The 22,850-nt window shown below is 40.4% G+C and overlaps 1 protein-coding gene across 11 annotated transcripts in view; it reads right to left on the reverse strand.

Moving 5' to 3' along the window:
* Positions 1 to 22,850, reverse strand: part of MEGF10 (multiple EGF like domains 10) — a 366,325-nt gene that overhangs the window by 89,989 nt on the left and 253,486 nt on the right. For all 11 annotated transcript variants that reach the window (XR_012069865.1, XM_072957545.1, XM_072957544.1 and 8 more), the window contains 4 exons: positions 17,235 to 17,481; positions 15,639 to 15,759; positions 11,591 to 11,727; positions 5,369 to 5,581 (listed from right to left, as the gene is read on the reverse strand). Coding sequence is in view for 10 of the 11 variants with exons in the window: in XM_072957545.1 (XP_072813646.1) it covers positions 5,369 to 5,581; positions 11,591 to 11,727; positions 15,639 to 15,759; positions 17,235 to 17,481 (718 nt within the window). In the remaining variant the exon portion in view is untranslated. The remainder of the gene's footprint in view (positions 1 to 5,368; positions 5,582 to 11,590; positions 11,728 to 15,638; positions 15,760 to 17,234; positions 17,482 to 22,850) is intronic.

The following is a 22,850-nucleotide window of genomic DNA, read 5'->3' on the forward strand; positions in this document are numbered from 1 at the left end:
CATCTTCTTAAAGAAAATGCCTGCGGGTTGGACACTTTGTTACTCATTTTAAGAAATGTATTTAAATATACTTTTAGATCCCTTCTGTAACTAATTACCCACAAGCAAAGGCATAGGCATCTGTCACAAGTATCACTCAGGAAACACCGCAAGAAGAAATACCAAGTACAACTCTACATTCAGGATGGTTTCTTGGGTATAGAAGGTCTGGATTCATAAGACAAGGGTTTGAACCTCAGATCCACTTAGATCTACTCATCTGTTATTTATCCTTGGGTAAAAGACCTGGCATCTCAAACTTAACACACCAAAAACGGAGCCCTAGTTCTTTCTTCATTCCTCATTCAGCATTTCCTTCCAGTTACTTCCCACTGAAGTAATGGTATCACCAGCCACTCAGAGCTTGAAGCTAAAACCTTCACAGTTACTCTTGATAACTCCTTCTCCCTCATGTCCCATACCTCCTTCATCACTAGGACCTCACCATGCTAACTCCAACATGCATCTTGAATCTCTCCACATCTCTTCATCTTCAGTGTCACCATCCTATTCCATGGCAATGTCATCTATCTCAACTCCTGAACAGGCTTCCAACCCTTCTCCCTGCATTCACTCACGTCTCATCACCTAAAAAGTAGATCAGATGGTATAATTTTCCTTAAGTCGCTTCAAAGTCTCTCTTTGAAGCCAACACTTAGAATAAAATCCACACTGCTCAATATAGCTACAGTGAATACAATTTACTGTCTAAAGTAGAACATTTTTAAGAGTGAAGAAGGAGTGACAAATAATTACATTAGGAAAATAGGCCTAAACCAAACAGTTCCTGTGACTCCAGATACATAATGACCCTAAAGATAGCCCATGAGCCTTCATCATTTGGCCACCGCCTACCATCCACCTCTTCTTTCACTGTCATTCTCTCTTTATTGCTATGCTCAACTGATAGTTTTGGGGTTTTGTTTTTGTTTTTTAGTTGGTAAGAGCATTAAGCTTTTTCAATTTAAGGGCTTCACATGGGCAATTCCCTATGCCGAGAATGCCATCTCTCCACTCCTGGCTTAGCTCTCTGCATCTTACTCTTCCAGTCTCCGCTTAAGTATCTCTTCCTTAGCAAGGCCTTCCCTGACCCCTCACATGTCAGATAGATCTCTCCTTCCTCACCTTCATAGCACTCTGCTCATTGCATTTCTCACAGCCTGCAATCTCATGTTTCTTTTGACAGTCCTTTCCCTTTCTTCCCTCCCCACTAGACTTTGAGCTCCAGAAGGACAAGAAGGAAGTCTGTCTTGTTCGCTGGCCCACACAGGCCCACAGTAAACGTGGACTGAGGGAACAAGGGAAAACAGCACAGCTGACACGTGTCGGGGTCTGACTCCGGGGATCGTGCTTCCCCCGGTCTCCCCGCATCTTCCAATAATGTAAAACTGTAACCTGTATATCTGCATACAAAGGCCAGATTTCCCCTAAAATTGGTTTTTAAAATGTCAAAAGTCATGGCTTAAAGGGAATCACCATTAATTGCAGAGAACTCTCACATAAGAACGTTTATGATGACTTTGTCAGGGGATGCCCAGACCAGCAGCTAGCATTCCCAGAGCACTGAGTGTGTGTCAACACCACGCTAAGCCATCCGTGTGTACTATTTCATGTAATGCTCACAAGTGTTTGGTATGGTTCCATCATATAAATGAGGGAACAGAGACCTAGAAAGACCTAGAAAGAGGAAGTAATTTATTCAAAGTCTCACACAGGTAGTGGCAGAATCGAACTCGAACCCAGATTTATTTACTTGTTTTTATACCAAAGAAAAAGGAAGTTTGATAGCAGCCTGCTAGGAGGGCTAGTGTGAAAAAGAATTGCTAGAATTCAGGATTTGGCACAGGTCAAAGGGTTAGCAGAACCAATAAAAGCCTGGATTGTGCAAAAAGCAGGGACAAATTTAATTTAGTAGGCCAGATATATGATAAAAGGAAAAGAAATATTCCAAGTGAAAGATTGGTTAAAGTAGTTTACCTTATACTAAAGGTATACTTAAAAAGGACATCTTTTGGTAGAAAATATTACTTTACATTAAAAAGTAGGAAGTAATATTCATGGTATTAGACATAAATGTTAAATAAAATAGACAATCTGGGGACAGGGAATTGAACTAAGCTAGAGGCAGACAGAGAAATTGATAGTCAATGCCCCCCAGTGGGTATCAGTGCAGCACGCTGGTTCTCAGATTGATTGACACCAAAATTAGTATTCTGCGATTTGTAATTAGATGTAGGAAGCCAAGCACTTTGGAGGCATTTGATGGGTTCTCATGCAGGCAGCTGAATTGATAATGAGATTTACGTGTTGTTGTCAGAGCAGCAGAGTGCAGGTTGAAGGGTAACAGCCTCCTACCTGATTTCTTTCTAAAGAACAGACTTCTCTGTGTAATATGAAAATAAGATTATATACAGATAGGAATACCTACCGTTTTATACACATATATAACTAGATGAAAATATCCTAGTACAGTTTTCAATTTAAGAGTTAAATTATTACAGGAATCCAATATAATATTGGCTACAACAGAATGAGTCACTGAACTTCCTTTTATTCATTTCCTTGAATATTCCTAATGCTAAAATGCAATGTCAATTAGGTGGCTTTTGCAAAGAGGCACATCCTGACTGCCCACAGCTATTAAATGTCCTTCTTAACAAGAGCTAATATACATATCCCATGTGGAATCTTACTGAATCTTGAATTCTGTTTTCCTGCTCAAAATCATTGCCACCAGAAAAGTTAGTTTTCAGTTAAGAAGTCCAGCTCACAGAGTATGTCCTTAGGCGCTATAACAGTGCTATAATTTAAAATACTAATATCAGTTATAAATATATTAAATTCATTTCAATATTATGATAGTTTGCAAAATAAAAATGGCTACAAAAGCTTTATAACTCCTCCCATTAAGAAGTGGAGTATATCAAACCTGGACTTGGTTCTGTGATCTTCTCTGTTTAGAGGGACATTAGAAAACCTGACATAAACAAAGGTTTGAAAAGTGTTTGCATGTTGGGGCTTGTCCTGTCTCTTGCTGCTTTTGGAAGCCAGCGACCATGTACAGAAGCCCAGGCTAACGTGCTAGATGCTGGGGACATATAAATCAGTCACTCTATCACGCAGCCAAATGCTAGACATGTGAGTGAGGAATTTCAGGACCAAGCAGCCTCAAGTCCATCTGCCAGCTGGACATATGAGACCACCAGAAGAACCACCAAGCAGAGCCCAGCCCTAATAGTGGCACAAAATATCATCAGCAAATACATAATTGCTGTTTTAAACCATTATGTTTGTGATATTTTTTTTAATGTGGCAAAACTAACTGATGCAAACCCCTACCCAAATATATGTCTTCAATATATGTCAATATGTACATCCATAGAACTCAAAATTTACCTCAAGTACTATAAACTAATGGTTTGTACTGCATTAGTTACCTCGTTAATTATAACAAAGGATTTTAGAATAAATATATATTATGAATTAAGCAATAGCAGGCTAAGCAACCTACATCTTTCCTGATTAAAGTTTGATTTTCAGTTAATACAAAGATTCTATACTTTTTGCTTCTAAGGAATCTTATGTTTCTAGGAATTTTACATACAAGTTCAAGATATAAAAATAGGTGGATGGCTCCTACTATGAATTCAACTAGACAGAGTCACATAACCAATATTCAACTAGCTTTAATAGAAATTTATAAAAGCAATTTTTAAAAACAGCTTTCATTATTTAGAGAAGCATTTCATAGGCTAATTGCTTTTTAATCTCCTGGTTATGTCATACACATTATTAGATAGATTTTAGTGTTATTTTGATCTATGTGACTATCAAGTAATTTCACGTACTTCTTTGTTAAAACATACATGCTTAGGTACAGGTGACCTATGTCAAATCTATCATAGTATTGCTGTTAATCAAGTAACTGTCCACTTGCACATTGCTACTAACATGGTACCTAATTCCAACAAAGCCAACATTTTCTGTTTCTCCAATTCCTTTCATAGCAGAGATCTTTTGTAAAGGTTTACTAATCTATTTGACTTCAGGCTGTGTCTACATACAATGAAACAACACACTGGCGTTAAAAAGTCCTTAGCTATTACTAATGAGGCTTAACTTTTGCTGGGACAAGACTTATACTACAGGAAAGGTAGCCAAACTCACAACTTGTCTCTAATCCTGCCAGTGCCTTCAACATTGGAGAGTTGAAAAATAAAATCCTGAAAAGATCATTCATTTTTACTCTCCAAGTGTTTGTTTAACCTGTCACATAAAGAGTGGCAATATTTTCCAGTGAAGAAAACCAGAAGTTGACTAAAGTTGCTTACAAAGTTGCTTGAGACAAGTTAAGAATGCACTTAGATATGTCCCACTAAAATATATTTCAGCACACACACACAGTGCAAAGTCAATTTTTTTTTTTTTTTTGCTCCCAAGAACAGTTTAAAGAAGAGACCAACTACAGGCTTCTATTTACTTTTCATTTTTGTTCATTTGAGATTTGATGTGGCCACAAGTTATCTTTCAGACGTATAAACGAAGTAACAGCTGTGCTGAATGCAAATAAAGGTAATTCTGGTAACATCTGAAGTGCTATACAATTCACTGCAATTTTGTCAAACTCAACGCTTCTAGCAGTATGCAAACGAGGCCCAGAATTCTAAGTGACATGTGTCTGGGCCTTAGGGGAGGGAGAGGAAGAAAGAATTGGAAAGATATTTTCAGGGACAGACAAGGTACAGTTAAGTGGGTGGGATCTTGGTTTCCTGTTCTTGCATTCTTTGAGAGGTTTTTGAGCCAAAAGACCCCCGTGAGTTCTATGTCAGAGTAATCAATTCTGAATACATATCTCACATGTGACGACCTCATGTGAAGCACTTCACAAAACTTCCATCGGTATACTTCCTGCCTATACAGATGTCAAGTGAAAAAAAAGCAGCAGCGAGAATCATTTTGTGATATTTTTACATACTAAACTGGGCTTAACCTATGTCTCTCATTGCATCTGTGCTTCATTGGGAATGTCACAGAATCCCTCTCTCAGGGAAACATTCTACTAACCACAACAAGTTTAATTTTTGCCAGTGGCCATAAATAGAGAATAAGATTTAATAGCCATCCACAACCATCTAACAATTTTAGCACTTCTGACTTGGACCATTAAGCGGAAAAGTCTTCCGTTTACTTAGTGGTTGCTGCCCAGGGTGACCCAGAGGCAGGAAGGGTCTCAGGGTGGGAATGACTCTGCCGATCCCATCTTCCAATGTTTCATACTGCGGTGAAACATTTAACAGGATATATTATTCCAGGGGCAGCCAACTCTCACCTCTGAGTGTTGTCCAGGTGGCAGGGACACCGCTTGTCACACTTGATGCCGTAGAGCCCTTCCGGACACAGGCGCGCCTCACAGAGGTCACCAGCAAAGCCTGCTTCACAGAGGCACGAGCCGGTCACGTGGTAACATTTCCCTCCATTGACACACCGGCAGGTCTCAGCACAGCGAACTCCGTATGTGCCAACAGGACACTCATCCTGGCACCTGTCATACAGGAGGCGGGAGCAAAGACAGATTAGTTAGTGCCATGTGAAAATAAACAGTCCATTCAGACATGCTTTGTTATGTGTACACTGAAATCCTGTCCGGGTTTGGTATTTATTTAGTGATCATCCTTTTACGGATATGAAAAGCATTAAGATAAATTACAGTAGTAACAGCTGTATGGCCTGTCCAAAGAAATAGCAAAAACAAAATAAAATCATGAGCTGGGGACAAGAAGCATGTTTTACATCTAGTTCTTGCTAAAGATATACACAGCACTTTAGTAGACACCAGGAAAGGAAGAAAATAAACTGTCCACATGTTACTCTCAACCCATAACTAGGAAATTAAAATGTAGGCTTTCCCTATTTCCAAGAAAACACTCTGTAGCAGATTTGAAACAAAACATTAATTCTCTTGGCTTTCATGTTGACATTCATTTTTAATTTCAGCCATGAGTCTGCTCTTCTCAAAGCTGAGTGGCAATCACTGCTCCTCATTTAGAAAGTTCTGTAACTAATAAAGTCCTCCTTAGATTTGAGAAAACCTCTGCTATTGAAATCAAATGTCCTCAGTTCCAACCTGGGGAACTCCTGCCAGTAGATGGTAGGGAGGCCAGGAGTTCTCCAACACAAAATTTTTGGTAGGTTGGGTTTTGCTATCTGTTGGGAAGAAGGGCTACCAAAGGACAAGGAAAAAAATGTCAGATCTCAAAAATTCAGTTTAATAGCTTTCAAAAAATGGCATTAGAGTGCAGTCCTGATGGAAGGATATATGCTCTGGGTGAGCTGACTCTGGCAGGGAAGCTGAGTTGCTGGAGGGAACGATGATAACGAGAAAATCATCACTATCGCTCCCTGGAACGTGTGACTTAGCTCTCAGACCAGCCAAGCTTCTTTTTGACCAGCAAGGTGACTCGATTGGGCTTTCTGTAGCAGAAGGAGCACGTTCTGGCAAGGAAGAGGGAACCAGGGTCTCACAGCCAGAGTGCTGCTACAAGCGGGGAACACTTTCTGAGTCTCAGCCACCACTACCCATGTGGCTCTCAAGTCCCGCCAGACCCGGAGTCCAAAATGTAGGTCAGCACTGCAGTTTTTCAGATGGGTACAATGCAAGCGGCAAGTGCATGATAATGAATGCCAGCAGACTTCAAAGCAACAGGGAAAGGGCTGCAAAGCAAACATTTTCCACAAGGCTTTGCATATTTTTAATGATAGGGTGTGATGACTAACAATACCAGGGCTGGATGGGATTCTATTTCAGTGCAGAGGAGAAATCTTGAGAACCTTTTGGTATTTTTCTGGTTAACTCTGGCTCTGGCACAGATTTAAGGAAAAGGGTTTCTTGCAAATTTGGTTCCACAGACTCTAGACATCTTTAGGTTTGCAGATATGCAAAGACTTCAAATCAACCACTCAATAAAGCATCAGAAAAGTGCTGGAGTGATTGAACTAAGTTCATTTAGCATAAAATCAGACATGTGCTGTAAAGTTACATGTGAGTATACCTATTTTTAGACCAGAGTATTTTTAACAGGTACTCTATTTTTAAGGTGTAAGAAGCCTTAAGAGGCCAAGTCACTTAGTTTACTCCTTAAAGATGTAAACCTTAGAGGAAGAAATGCTGTAGTACAATAACTGCGCCTCCTCGTGGCCCTGCTGAAGGCTGGCACAACGACTTTGCAACCTGTCTGTCGAGAGGTTCTTGCAAGTCAGTAACAGAAAAAAAGGAAAAGACACACTCAAGGTAAATAACGTCACTAAAACAAACCCAAATATTAAGCTCTGGGTTCCAGGGTTCTAACTTAGTCAAAAACATAGCTCTAAAAGTGGGTGAACAGAGTAGAAATGGGAAGCCGGGAAAAGGGTCGGCCCCCAAATGACAGGGCAGCAGTGTGTGCATTCTAGTCTATCTTGGCAGAGACTTCCTCTTCTCCAAGAAAACAAAATCCATAATAACTGGTCCTGACCCAAATTTACCTTTCCAACCCATGATTAAACATACTACTAAGTTTGTATTTTCAATGGCAAAAAGCCATTTGAACTTTATTTACTAAAGGAGCCAGTAAAGCTTGGCTCGTATCTCCGCTTTTTTGGTCAATGTTGCACTTGTAAGAGAATCCTGTTAATAACAGTCATGTCTCTTTCTACCTACCACACCAAAATAGTAGGGCACCTTTCCAGAAGCAAACGTTTTCCATCCTGAAAATAAACGCAATCGCGAAGTGGCTTACACCAATCTGACTGGCTGAATTAAAAGTGTTTGTCAAACACATCACTGTATATAAAACATAACAAGGACCTACTGTATAGCAAAGGGAACTACAGTCAATTTCTTATAATACTGTATAATGGAAAAGAATCTGAAAAGAAATATGTATGTATGTATGTATATGTATTACTGAATCACTTTGCTGTACACCTGGAACTAACATTGTAAATCAACTACACTTCAATAAAAAGTTAAAAACAAAAACAAAGAAAGAAAACAAAAATACAGACAAAAAAGCCTTTGTCAAGCAGTCTTATCTCTCTTTTTGGCTCCTTTTTCTGAAAGAAGCATCATTCCCAACAAATTGTATGCCCTTAATGTGGCTTCGGGGTCTCACATGGAGTAAGAAAAGCTATCTTAGAAATGACTAAAAGAGGAAATATTTTCTTAGGAGAGATGGCAGGGAGGTAGATAAAAATATAGCAATAAATATTAGCCATAGTAAAAATATGAAAAATTTGAAGTTTCTATTTTATTTTTTTAGATTTTGAATACCACCCTGGAACCAGAAAAAAAGGACAAGCATTAAGTAGAGATAAACCAATAAAACATGACACCAATACCCAAACCAATGAGAGTCACAGGTTTGTCTGAATATCATTTCAATTATTATACTGCATCTCACTGTGAACTTCCGGAAAAGAAAGTGAGTCAGCATCTAAGGGGTGCCAGCTCCCTCTGTCTCCTTTGTCCTTTTGAGCATGGCCCTCCCCAGAGCGACTGGAATAACTGGGCAAAACCATGATTTAGTGTGAAAGAATCACATTCTTCATTAAACCTGGATCCATGGATTGACGGCCTGCCTTTCAAACATCTGGAACTGCTGCTCCGGGGGAACAGAAAGAGCACTGGGCAAAAGCCAGCCTCTCCACAGACCCAGAATCAGGAAAGAGTTCCTCTATGAAGACCAGTTCTGCACCCCTCCCATTCCTGCCTGTAATTTCCGACCATACCTCCCTTTGCCCACAGTCTTCTTCACTTTCGAGGTGGTACAGAACACAGGCGTGCCAGGACAGCCTCGAGCTCCACCTTCAGAGTCCAGAATTGATCCGGGGATGCCCTCCACCCAGCTAACACAGGAGGAGCACCACTTAGGGACAGGACGCATGAGAGACTGTCAAAGGCCCCCGCTCGGCGATGCCAGGACAGCCCACTAGCATCAAGAACACTCTTCTAACCCCTTCAGAAGAATCTGTGTGAGGAAATGAGGACCACGTTCTCTTCACTCTTACTCGGCTGTGTGGCATTGCATTTCCTCGGCACACCATCCTCTCAGCCTCCCCACAAACCACAGGCTATTCTGTGGGCTTCCATGGGCAGCTCTGCCTGCCCACAAGGTGCCCGTTCCCTTGGTTCTGTTTTCTCTCTGGCTGGGAGGGCCATCCCCACATCCTGGGAGTGCTTTGGGGCAGCTGCCTGTGGTGGTACCTGCTCCTGTCTGGCCTGACCTCAATGATCAAGTTACGCTGACTTCTCAAAACAGGGGAGACACAAGACCCCAGACCCTCGGGCTGCTTTCCCCACATCTCCTGCCACAAACTGTCCCATAGCCACTCGCGGTTTCTCTTTCAGGGTGACAAATGTGCTTGCTGTCATTGTGTGTGTGTTAACTCTAGAACCCAGACGGTGAGAGCATAATTGAAAACAGGAATCATGTCTTCAGTTCATAAGAAAAACAACAGTTACAAACACAACTCAAGAAGCAAGTTCCCTGTTGCCTTTCTTTCTCTTTCTCTGGCTCTTTGCCTGCCTTGCCTTAAATCCAAAATTCACCTGAAAATTAGCTGTTGTTCCCTTTCCCTGTATTCTAAATAAGATGAGCATAAGCCTGCCTGGCATGTTTGTTGATTTTGTTTTGCCTTGACTTTGAGACTTAAATCCCTACATGGCAGGAAAACAATTACATTTAAATTTTTAGTGTCCAAAAATATTACACAAAATCATTATTTAGGATTCTACCTGGTCCCTGCTCTCCTTTCCTGACTCATCTTTCTATAATAAGACCTGAATGTCACACGGATCCAGAATTCATCTAACAACGTTGTCTATCCAAAATACAACCAGAAACTAGGATAGGATTAGTCACAAAAACTGAGTAGCCCAATTACATGCTATAAAAATTATGCGCCAAAGGTGTCAGTAATCCATAAAACACAAAATAAAGGAAAAATATGTAATTATATTTTAAAAACATGAAAAAGCCTTTAATGAAATTAAACAGATACTATTGCAACAAAAATTCCTAATAAAATAAAAATTAAGAAAAAACTACTCAAACCTGGAAAAGACAGTTCACTAAAAATCAGTAACAAACATGAAACTATACTGAAGCCATGTTTAGTAAAATCAGGAACAAGGCAAGAATCCCCACTTTTACCCCCATCTTTTGACATTCACTTAGAGGTTTAAATTAATGCTATAATTCAAGAAAACAAAATAATCATTAAAATATTGAAAACAGACTAACATCTTTATTTGGAGATGAAATAATCTTAGTGTTTGCTAAAAATAACATGAGAATTAACTAAGAAGCTTGGTAGAGTTAATAAATAAAAAAATAAATATTCAAAGGCAAGGTTTTCTTTATCCAGAAATATCCAATTAAAAACTTCAGTGGGATTTTTTCAAAACTTACAAAATAGGTAGAAATAAATTTAACAAGATGTTGCACAGTCTAAGGAGGGGGGAAAATCATCCTATAGTATCTTATTAAAAGTCATAAAATTAGAGCAGAACTTTAGGAAGAAAAAAAATTAGAGAGGAAAGTTAAAGGAATTCATAATTCACAGATACCACCAAACATTAATGACAGCTAAGATTTATACAGTTCTTAGACATCACTCAAATTAATAAGTGCTAGTATTTATACAATTCATAGAAATTGCTCAACTATAACAACAGCTAATGACACATGTTAAGTGTCAGCACTGTTCTAAATGCTCTAATGTATTCATTTAATCCTTATAACAATCCTACAGGAAAGTACAATTTATTACTTGAACAGTACAGATGAGGATGTTTCTAAGGAGTCAGATTCTAAGATCTTTGTTTTTGGCCATTATATTCTTCTCCCTAAGCCTCTTTTCTCTGTATTTACGCACACATCCAGCAAGCTTGGTTATCTAGTCTTCCAAGACATAATGGATTAAAGAGAAAATTGGAAACCACAGGGTAAGCAAAGCACTCTAGGTAACACTTTACCACCTAACACAATAAAAGGACAAGCAGTGGGGGGAAGGACCACATGAGCATCACATGGGGCCAGTAAGAACCACTGGATCTTACTTACTCTGTCACCACAGCACAATGAAACAACTGATGTCCTTAGAGAATACAGCATTGTAAGCAGGTAACTGTATGCCTGACATACTTTTTAATGATACCTAAGTACACATCCCATTTTAAAATAAAACTATCCAAAAATCTTTAAAATGTGAAAAATTGTGGTCCTTGAAGTGGCTCTCCTAAACACCTAACTGTATAGGACGCATCCAGCATGGGTTCTGATATTTTACTATTTTTCTAAAATGCGTTCTCTGTACCTTCAACTCACCATCAGTCTGATTCAGTTTCTACGCACTGCGTTGGGAAAGAATCTGTCAAACACACACATAGATGCTTCTGAAGTATTATAGAGTAGTCACAGATGCATGGTAGTGAACATGTTCCCTAGACTCTCCAAGTTTTCCTTTCCCACCATGCCAAACAGTCACAGAGAAACATGAGGCTGTCCCTTACCGTTCCCCAGTGTATCCCGGACTGCAGTGACACTGGCCTGTGGCGGCATCACACGTCCCTCCATTATGGCACTGACACTCTTGCGAACAGTTCTTTCCAAAGCGACCCTCAGGGCAAGGCTGACCACACACCGTGCCCTGCATTCAAAGAGACTTGAAAAATTAGATGGGCTTCTAGCCAAGGAAGGGCCAGAGGAGAAGGGAGAAAAGACAAGAAACAGAAGGGGAAGAGGAATCTGGCAACAGGGCTGCAAGAAAATCAGACAAAGGAGATTTTAAGAACACATAAATTCTGCTCATCATCTCAGAAATGTTAGAAGTTTTAAAATGACTTGCTTGCTTAGTGAGCCTAAGTCTCAAGATACAGTCAAAGGTGGCAGAAGAACAATCTTAAGAAATACCCATATTAAAAAAAATTAAGTTACATTAAATTATTATGGCAATCTAAGGAATCTGCAAACCCTCAAGGGTTCTTCCTTGCGCCTTGCATGTACAGTAAGTCAACAGTACTTATTGAGCATCCATTCCATAAATGACAACATCTGGCACAAATGGAATATCCAAATGCTTTACCATATGTTCCAGAGAAAATACACATTATCATTGGCTTTATTTCTTATAATGAAGCGTAAGAAAGGATTGGAATTTTGTGTACCTGAAGTAACAATAACACTGCCTAAGAAATACTTCAACAGAAATGAACCTAGACATTTTATTTCAGGAGAAAAAAAATGCTTTTATTTTCAGCAGGTTCAACAAACACTGCTGGGCCAAGATCAATAGGAAAGCTTATTTCCTGGGGAGTAAAATCAAGAGAGTAACTTGGACACGTCTCCTCACCCTAGAGGCTGTCCATCTTGTCAGACACTGTCATGCTGATTCCAGTCCTACGTGGAGAAGAGTCAGATACTGCACCAGTAAGTCAATGAAACACTTGAGTATTTTCTACTTCACTTGGCTGTGTAACTTGGGCTTGTGGCTTATCATGTATTTATTGGAGTTACTGTTAAAGCAAACAATGTATTTCAAATAATGGAGGTTTTTACAGCGTTTTTAACTGCTGGAAGCTGTTCCTTTGTCTTCCTTCTCTATAAAAAAGACAGACTGTGGGCACTCTGAAATTGGAGGCTACTGAACACCAGATGGTTTGTGAATGTTTATTCTGGATAGCATGAGGAAATACATTTCCTCTGACTCCTGGCTACCCACAAAGGCAGTTGGTGTGCTAATTAAGTCTCCTCTGATGGTTTCTAGCTATCTACCAACAAGGAAAGTTCTTCCAAAATCTTGGAACTGAAAAAAAACTTTGAGAGATGATTCAAATCAATGTTTCACTGAGAATCAGCTATGTGCCAGGCGTAGTGCTAAGGTCTGAAAATCAAAGATAAAGTCACAATCCTTAATTAGCTCACAATGTGGTGAGGAGGACAGATGTTACAATAGGCCTGATGCCTCCATTCCAGCACAACATATTAACATGACTGAAGGAATAAGAAGGCAGGGGTCAGTCTGTGGAAAACAGTAGCTCTGGTAAAAATTCTTACTGTTTCAGGGACTAACCACTCACATTTTGCAATGGTCCCACATAAGCTTCAGAGATGCTGTGGAAATACTCTTTGCAAATAAGGATTAATGTGAGAAAACAGCTTTAAGTAGGACATTATTTCTAACTGAAATACATATGTGTGTGTATGTGTAAGGGGAAAATATATTCATCTTTGAAAAGCACCTGGGATGGGATGATAGCACAGGTGAAACATTGTGGAGAAAGGTGTAAGCTGGAAGCTCAGCTCCACATAGAGAAAAATGATCAGAAAACCTTTAGTAAGAAATGTCTATCAAGATAGGGGGCCCAGAGTACAGAGGAGGCTCCACTGTGCTGGTCAGGATGGCCATCTGCCTCCCTGGTGGGACTCACGGTCCAAGCCTATGGTTACCACTCCCATATCATGACCACCTCACCCAAGAAGAAGAAGAAAGCTTCGATTTCATGACGAGACAACTCTACAGACCATGTGTACACAAAAGTCCTAGGAGTAACGTGCACACAGCTCCTCATCCAAAGAACATGTAGCTATCTGAAAACTCTGCTACCCCAGCAAAATCCCTCCCTCACCAAGGACCAAGCAATGACCAGTACTGGCAAAAGGCTGAATATACGAAACAAAAGCAGAGAAGGAGTCAAAGATAATTCAGCATTTCTACTTTAGGCAACTCAGAGAGAAGTGATGGTTTTAACCAAGATAGAAAAGATAGAAGAGGAATAGCCTTAGGAAAAGCTTAGGTGTATGACAGATTTGGTTTTATTAACACGGATTTTGATGGGCTTGCTTCTGGCTCAGTTCTTCAACAGCTCCCTTGTTCAGCTCCTCCTCAGGCACTCAATAAAAGGCCCTCTGGCACTGATGCCATCGCTTCATGGAGTTTCTCCAGGCTCTGCCTCCAGAATCAGACCTTGTCTCGCCTGCTTGCCATTCCCAGCTCTCACCTTGGGTCTGATATTTCTTTTCTACTTGTCCCAGGGTCTTAACATCCTGAACTCTCCCTGACGTCCCATGATTCTCACTGGGAAGTGAACTCCAGCTCTCCTCTGATCCACGCCTACACCGAGGGTAATGCCAGACCAGTACCGTCCCAGGTTTGGCTCCTAAGGCTCCAGCCTGGGTAGAGTTCAGACAGATGGGGGCTTCGTGTCTATAGGGAATCTAGGTGGGGTGTCTAACAGCAAACTGAAAATACACATCTGTGCTCAGGGGAGGTAAAGTCAAGATTTGGGAGAATCAGCAGATGACTGTTAAAGCCATGGATCTTAACGAGATTTCCAGAAAAGACTTATAGTGAGAAAAGAAAAAGGCAAGATGGAAACCTAGGACATACTGTAGTAGAGAGGTAAAAGATGAGGGATTAGGAACAGAAATCTTTATTTAGTAAGAAAGATAGGAGGAGAGGTTATAAAAGAAGTGAAAGGAAGGGGAGAAAATAGCTCAAGTGTTAGAGTACACGCTTAGCATGCACAAGGTTCTGGGTTCAATTCCCAGTACCTTCTCTAAAAATAAATAAATAAACCTAATTACTTCCCACCGTCTCCAAAAAAATAGTAATAATATACTTTAAAACCTTTTTTAAAAGAAGTGGAGGGAAAAGAGATTAGGAAGGGAAAATGGGATGAGCAACAACATAAAACGCTTTGGAGAAGTGAAACGGAATGAAGATTGAGGACTTGTCACTGGAGGTGGCACTTAAGTCACTTGTAGTCACAGTTTCACCACAGTCCCTGGAGATGGAAGGTGACCATGAAGTAAATTGCTCTTTTATTTGCTGTATGTTAATAAAGAAACAGACATTGGTCAATCACTCTTCCACCTTCAAGCGGATTCCTGCACAAACCAACTCAGAGAGATATGAACCAGTATTATTTCCCGATTTCAGAGAAATCCACTCAGTAAACCACTTCTGACATTGTGTATTCCACAGAATATTACGCCTGTGAGACACTACATAGAGAAAGAGCATCAGGGTCAAAGTTCGGCAAGTGTGCTGAGTAATAGCTTCCTCTTAGATGATCATACTAAAGACTGAGAAGTTCTGCAATACCTGGAAAACTTCTTTTACCTCAGCGTGTCTCCAGACTTATAGGACCAGATAACTTTGACACATAACCTGTTGAGAAAAATATTCTCAAAGAATAAGAGTGACCCATAGAACATAATTATGAAAATGATTATTTAAGTACTTGAATACTTGCAGTGTTTAACAGCTTTCGCTGTCATGTTTAAGATGAGATATTTCCCTTTTAGATCTTGCGGGGAAATGCAGGATAGATGTCCTACTATCTTTTCCATGAGGACCCTTAGTACACTTCAAGTGCAGGATTAATCACCTTCTGCCTTCATAGAACTGAAAAACTTCAGCTTAGATATGGTCGGGCACTTCCAATTTTGGAATCTTTAAAGATTAGTGGGATTTTCTTTTGTGCTGAAGTCTTCCACATGCATTTTCACTTGAGAATCCTGGAACAGGTGACTTTGAGTGGGGAGAGGGGCACTTACCAGCCATCCAGAAGGACAAGAGCATTCTCCAGTGACGTGATGACATATGCCGCCATTTTGGCAGGGACATCTCTGCTCACACTGTGGCCCGTGCTTACCAGGGGGACAGAGATCCTCACAGCTGAGGAATTAATATGGGACACCATGATTTACCCAACCACATAACCCGTAGGTTCACAAACACAACAGCACCCAGGGCCCTAAAATAGATAAGCTTTCTCTGTCTTACATGGTTTATTTCATTGACATCAAGAGCATCAATTATGTTGGCTGGAAGGGTCTTTGAGGGGTCACCTAGTCCTGGTCTTTGCTTGGGGATATTTTCTAATGAAACTGTTTCCATTTGAGAACCTGTCCTATCAGCGAGCACCAAGGATAACTCTTGCTGGCCACTCACTCCTTGGTGACAGGAATTTTCCACAGAACTTTTATAAAGCCCATGTGTTACACTGGAAGTCTGTTTTGTGTGTTTGTTCTAACCTCAAAGGAGACAAATATCTACACATCACCCACTGAGTGTACATACCCTTCAGAATCAATTTTCAGAGTTCCCTTCTTCAGAATGACAAACCCTCCATATTGCATGAACAAACCTTGTTCTCTAAGCCTCTAATTGTCTTTTTTTACTCTCCTGTGAAATTGTTCCAAGTTTCCCAAAAACCTTAACTGCGGCCTTAATAAAAACTCATAAGAGCAATATTAACAATTAAACAATCTGAGATGATCATCCATTCTTCTGGAAATCAGAAGGCTTTAGAGGCTAATGCAATTTTTACTTCAGCTCTACTTTACAGCCCTAACACTGTCAGCAGGAAGTATTTACCTAATCAGCCACATTTTTTCAACTTCTAGCTCTGTGATTTACAAGTGTAATTTTCCCAGTAAGGGAACAAGAATTTTTTTTATCTCCTACTTTTTTGGCAAATTCCACCTCTAACTCTGTTTGCAAATACAAGCAAACCAAAGAATGTCCTTCCCACAAAGTAAAGGAGGTTGTTGAGATTGAGTAGTTGCTTCAGTGTTCTCCAGAAAGAATTAAATTGTGTGCACATCCTACACAGATGTGACACATGTACTTTTATATTCATGAAGCAACATATGTATTTTTGGGCATTAAATAATCCAGCTAACCTTTGATCATGGACTATTTCTAACGTCTTTCACCTTTCCTCTTTTCCAAGGCACTGAACCCATCAGCTGTATCCAGCTAATTAACCACCACACAGAGCAGAATAACATGGACCATTAACAGCCAGAATGCAATTGAGGGAAAATCACAGCAGAACCCAAATCTGCCCCCAAACTCCAAATACTGCTATTCAACACAACATCCTGGCCCTCTCTGTCTTTGCTCTGCCAAAAGGAAGGCATCAGAGCTGGTCCTTAGATTCTGGCTGGGCTCTGATGTTCAACGGCCAAAAAGCAAGAGCACCTAGTGGCCATCAGTGCTCATCTCACATCTGTGCCTGCAGTCCTGTCCCCTCAGTAACCCTTCAGGCAGCAAGAGAAACAAAAGCACAGGAATATGACGCCAGCAGCAGCAGAATGGAGAGGGTAAGTTGGCTTTGTCACAATGCTCAGCGGCGCGTCACTTACAAAGCTCCAGTGTATCCCGGTGGGCAGCGGCACTCGCCGGTGACGTGATCACAGGTAGCTCCGTTCTGGCACTGGCATCTCTGGTGACAGTCGTTACCATAGGTGCCCTGCTCACAGCGCTCCTCACAGCGCCAGCCCCGGAAGCCCGCAGCGCAGTGGCAAGCCCCTGTGATGGGGTTGCACAGAGCCCTGTTTTTGCACTGGCACCGGCTGCTGCAGTGAGGCCCCCAGTGATCGCCGTCGCAGGCTAAGGTTAGGGAAAGAAACAGTGGGAGGCGTCAGAGTACGGGTGTGGGTAATGGCAAGCTCTTCAGAACAAGCTTTCCTCTCCCCATGGAGAGAGCAGCTTGATGACCTCTTCATCACCATTCCTTTGCAGAGCATCAGGGCTCCAGCACCAACCCTTGGCAGTACTTCACTGGTACTGGCAGTGGGCCACTTCCTATCACTCCACTGCTCAAGCATGGCTACACTGTTCACCCCCATGCCTTTGCTCTGCTCATTCCCTGCACCTGGAGTGCTGAGTTTGATGTGGCCAGAATCATTAGCTAGTGGACGGTGTGAGTGGTTGTGGGAGCGAGGAGGCTGGCTGGGCAGGTGGGAATGGTCAGCTTATGCAGGGGCTTTTATGCACACTAAGCAGTTTGGATTGCATCTTGTAGACAAGGGATCAATAGTAAAGGATTTTAAGCAATGAAGGGCAATGAAGATTTGCCTTCTAGTAAGATCAACTAGCTACAGGATGAGGAAAGGGCAGGAAAGAGCTGATGATGAGGGACAGGAGACTGGGCAAGGCGTGTGGCAGTAGTTCTGGAGACCAGTGAGGGGGTCTAACCTCAGGAAGTGATCAGAGAGATGGAGAAGCGACCCAAAGGCAGTCCACTGAGGAGTGGACTGGCCCAGATACAGGTCTGGGCCGAGCTCTTGAAAACAAAACTGCTGATCTGCTTTCAAGATATCAATCAAAATACATGTGATTGGCAGTAGGAAACAAACTTATGGTTATCAAACAGGAAAAGGTGGGGGGATAAATTAGGAGTTTGGGATTAACAAATACACACTGCTACATATAAAACAGAGAAACAACAAGGACCTACTGTATAGCACAGGGAACTATTCAATATCTTGTAATAACCTATAATGGAAAGTAATCTGAAAACCAATATATACATATAATATACATATAACTGAATCACTTTTCTATCCACCTGAAACTAACAGAACATTGTAAATCAACTATACTTCAATTATTTTTTTTTAAAAAAAGCATGATTGGGAGGTAATCAGAAAAGGCAGAAAAAAATTGACTAAAATGTTTAAATTCACTGACTTATTTTTAAAATACAACAAACCAGAAATTGAAAATGAACAGCAAATAAAAAAATAAGAAGTATATGGAACCAGGTAAGATGAAGGCAGAGAACAGCCTTTGAAAGACAGATTTAAAAGTGCAGTTCCAAAGAAAAGGAAGAATGGCTGTGATTCAAGTCAATGAGCAGGAAAAAAGGAGTAGGGAAGGAAAAAAACCTCAATCCCAAACATTCTAAAATTTATTAAGGGTGACAATAAGCAAAGCCTACTCTTAATATGCATTGCCTAGCCAGCCGTGCATTTACTAATTAGATGCTATAAAAATCACTAGGGCAGATGCACCCTGCCTAGAGCTCTTAGGATAAATTGCTTTTATGATAAAAAAAAAGTTTCATTTCATAAAAATTTTGTAACTTCAACAGATCTGGAATAAACTATTGAAAAAAGCAACACTAGGCACACAGCAAACCACTTATTAGACCTGCAGGATTCATTTTCCAATATTAGGACCTACCTTCCATTTCTTAATATCAGAAGTTTTAAATGTATAATTCTGTTTTTAATCAGTATGGCTTTGGTCTCATTAGTACTTTAATAAACATACTTTAATATAATTAAAAGCAATGAGAGAGAATTATTGAACCTAAAGCAGAACAAGAAAGTAATTACCTAAGAATTCACAATCTCCTTCCACAAAATAAGATTAGGTGGTAGTTCCAAGATGAGATTTAAGCCTAAAAATTGTTATTCATATGAATTGTTTCTTTTATTGACTATGGATATGGACAAAGTTTTTTTTTTTCAATTTTAATTCTTTCAGTTTAGGATCTATTCTTAAAAAAAAAAATTACTTAGTATGTTTCTTAAAGCTCTCTCAGCTACTCCAGTGGAGAAGAATCTATCCTGTTTTTAAGGTCTCCCAAAGTAAATTACATAGTCCTTTGTAACTTGTTCCCTGTTCCATCAATTCTAAGAGTAAGGAAAGTCTTCCCATAGAAGCCAATTATCCTATAATTTGATTCTTTTTCCTCCGTCCCCCTCACAAAATAGTCAATTCTGTGCAGCACTGTTCTCTATATTATAAATGATCCTGTTCCTGAAATGTGAATACAACAAAGCTGCTCTTTGCCATACTAAATAGTAAACCTCAATACTTTTACAATATTTTTTTAAGTTTATTAAATTTCACTCATTTTCTTTGCTGAGCCGTCTCCAAAATTTACATATCCTTCCCAACTTCTAGGAGCCTCAGGTATTAAGTTAAATATCCATTTTTACTTAAGTATAATGAGGGATTAAATGACTGACACACACAAAAACAATGCAGCTAATATAATCACCTTGATAAGGACATCAAGGTCAGGTCAAAACATTTAAAAAAAAAATTCTGATGGGTTAGAGCTCTTCTCCCTCACTATGAGACTGGGATAAGAGTGGGCTGGAACACATACGTTTTACAGAGTGTATTTCACAACGACAGGAGAGCAGCAGGACAAAGTCAAGAACAAAGTCAAGAACTGGCCTCTCCTTTATAACCCATTTATTTCCACATCCCATTCAACAGCTTCTCCCCCAGCAGAGAAGTCAGGTGGAGACCAATTCTATTTTCTTGGGATTAAATAAAAACACAAACAAAAACCCTTAAGATATCTCCTTATGGTAGAAACAAGTTTATAGCAGACATAGATAACTATCAGCATTAAAGAAAGGGTTTCAGGCTTTTAAAGAAATATTATCGCGCCGACATGGTTAATTTCCTGGCTATATCTAAGCACTGTGGCATGCTTTGAAGTGACAGCTTCTCCCTTTGGGGTTGCATTTCCCTAAAAGGCCACTGATACATGGGCCTCACGATGCGAATACTAGGCACCAACATGGACTATACTGGGAGGAAAAACAACACACAGAAATCTACAGACAAATAGACAGGAAGTAGAACAAGTAAGATACAGAAGCCTGGCTTGAATTTAGGCGTCACTGTAACTTCCTTTCCTTTCTTCATTTATCATATTTAACTCCTTCAGCACATCCATTTTTAATGTATCCCAGTGAGTTACACAGTTTATCGCACAAAAGCCAGCTCTCTTCCCTGATTACAACAAACACAAGAGTAGGTTGACTGTCTAGACAAGAGGCAGAATTTGTTCCTTATGTTTAGTGCTAAGCTTGACTGATTATCCTGAATTCAAGTACTGTATTTGGAAAGGCAGTTTGGAGAGAGTCTGAACTCAAGTTATCTGACTGCTTTTGCTTAACACCTCACTTGAATCTCAAGGGGCAAATGTTTTCAATTCTCAGGAACAAGGGACTGGGTTGGTTGCTCGTACTGATAACTTAAAAATGGTAGTAAACGTGGAAAAACTGCTTGAATAGCGTAATAGGAAAAGGTAAATGAACAAAACTTTGTTTCAGATTAAACTGAAAAGAACCTAAATGCTAATAAGGGAGCGAAGACTCCGTCCCTGTCAGCCTCTGGTTTCCGCTCTCATTGTGTGAACGGCTGAAAATGGGCCATCAGAAGCCGTGTGGCCAGATTTATGCAGATGTTTCAGGAGACAGCTTAAAGAGGGTCTCAACATGGACAGCTTGCTCTGATAAGCTCTCAAAATAAATTGGAAGTAAAAGGAATTTTAAGCTACTGTGTAATATCAGAAACAACCAGCCCATGCTACACCCTCGGGGACAACTAGTAGAGCCCTGGATCCTCTCAAGACGATGGACTCACCCTGAGGCCCTTATAGCTGTGACTTCCACTGATGCCACTAACCAGAGGTTCCACTCGTGGGCTGAGGACTGAAGTTCTCTCAAGTGATATCTCTTAAGTACCTGCCTTGTGCCAGCTGTGCTGTAGGCCTTGACTTGAATAAATTCATGCTTCTACAAGTTTACAGATTGCTGGCAGAGGCATCGAGTTACTAGGTAATAAAATGCTCTGTGATAAGCTATAAGATAAGGATGGGGCAGGGTACAACAGAAAACACAGGGATGACAGGTAACCAGTGTTGGTGAGTCAGGAAAGGCTTCTCAGCTAACATGATGTCTAAGCTGAGATCTAAAGGCAGAGGGCACCATGATTAGGTGGGGTGGAGGGTATGTACACAGGAAAAGAGGGGACTGCAAGGAGAGGGAGGTTGCCAGAGGTGTTGCATTCAAAGAGCATGATACACGCAACAGCCAACAGCTTTGAAACGGGAAATATCCACCAATGCCCTCCTGGGTTCTACACCACTGCAACAGGGCTATTACCATCTTTCTGAGCTGTGTGCATGACAAAAAGAAGTATAGAAATAAGTAGAAATGGAGAGATATTAGACCTGTCTTCTCCTGCCATGTCTCCCCCCTCCCCTAGTCTTCCAAGCTCAACCCAGAAACCTCTGTGCTTCAGGTGCATTTTACAGACCCAATCTGAGATGCTCTCTAGAAAAAGGCATTATATATTTTCCGTGACACTCACTTTGCACTTAGATTACAGTTTTTACATACGTTCACCTTGTTTCACATCTCCCAAATAAAATTAAATTTCATGGGTGTTTAGACACACAGACACCCTTCTAGATCTTAGTAGCTGTCAAAAGAAGGTTTTATACAACCAGGCCCTGGCACTCACTTGGCTGACAATGATGGTTAGGAACATTCTGATTTCAGAGATGTTACACTGGGAAAAAGTGTGTACCTGTGTCATGAAGTAGTGTAATAAGAGTGATGAAACTGATACTGCCAGTGATTTTGACAACCTCTCCTTTTTCTGGAAAAGCAGCACACTTACGCACTATGGGAAAGCAGATGACCACATCCAATTTAGAGATTAGTGTGGAAAAGTCTATCAAAGGCCCTTTACTCAAAAATTCCTCTTGTGAGATTTTTCCAAAAGAAAAAACAGAAATATGTAAAGACAGTAACAATTCCCAACAGTTAACTTATTAGTAATACTTATGCTGCACCCACACACTGTTCTAAGCACCTGAGATAGATGAACTCTCATAGAGTCCCCATGAACTAGGTACTACAGTTGCCCCTATTTCATGCAAGAAGGAACTGAGATGCACGTGGCAGACTTAAAGTTACACAGGGAGAAAGCAGTGAAGCAGAGACTTCTTGTCTGCAGTCTGTATTCTAAACCACTACATTCTCTTCCCTCCAAAGCTGTACGGATCTTTATCCCAAGACTTTTTCATAATAACAAAAAATTTGAAAACAGCCTAATTTTCTAGTAATAGATGACTGGTGAAAAAAATTGTGGTATAATCATATAATGGAATATCATGCATCAATTAAAAGTGATACTATAGAAGAATATTTAATGAA

Source organism: Vicugna pacos, chromosome 3 (assembly GCF_048564905.1).
Source record: "Vicugna pacos chromosome 3, VicPac4, whole genome shotgun sequence".
In the NCBI taxonomy this organism is placed as follows: Eukaryota; Metazoa; Chordata; class Mammalia; order Artiodactyla; family Camelidae; genus Vicugna; species Vicugna pacos.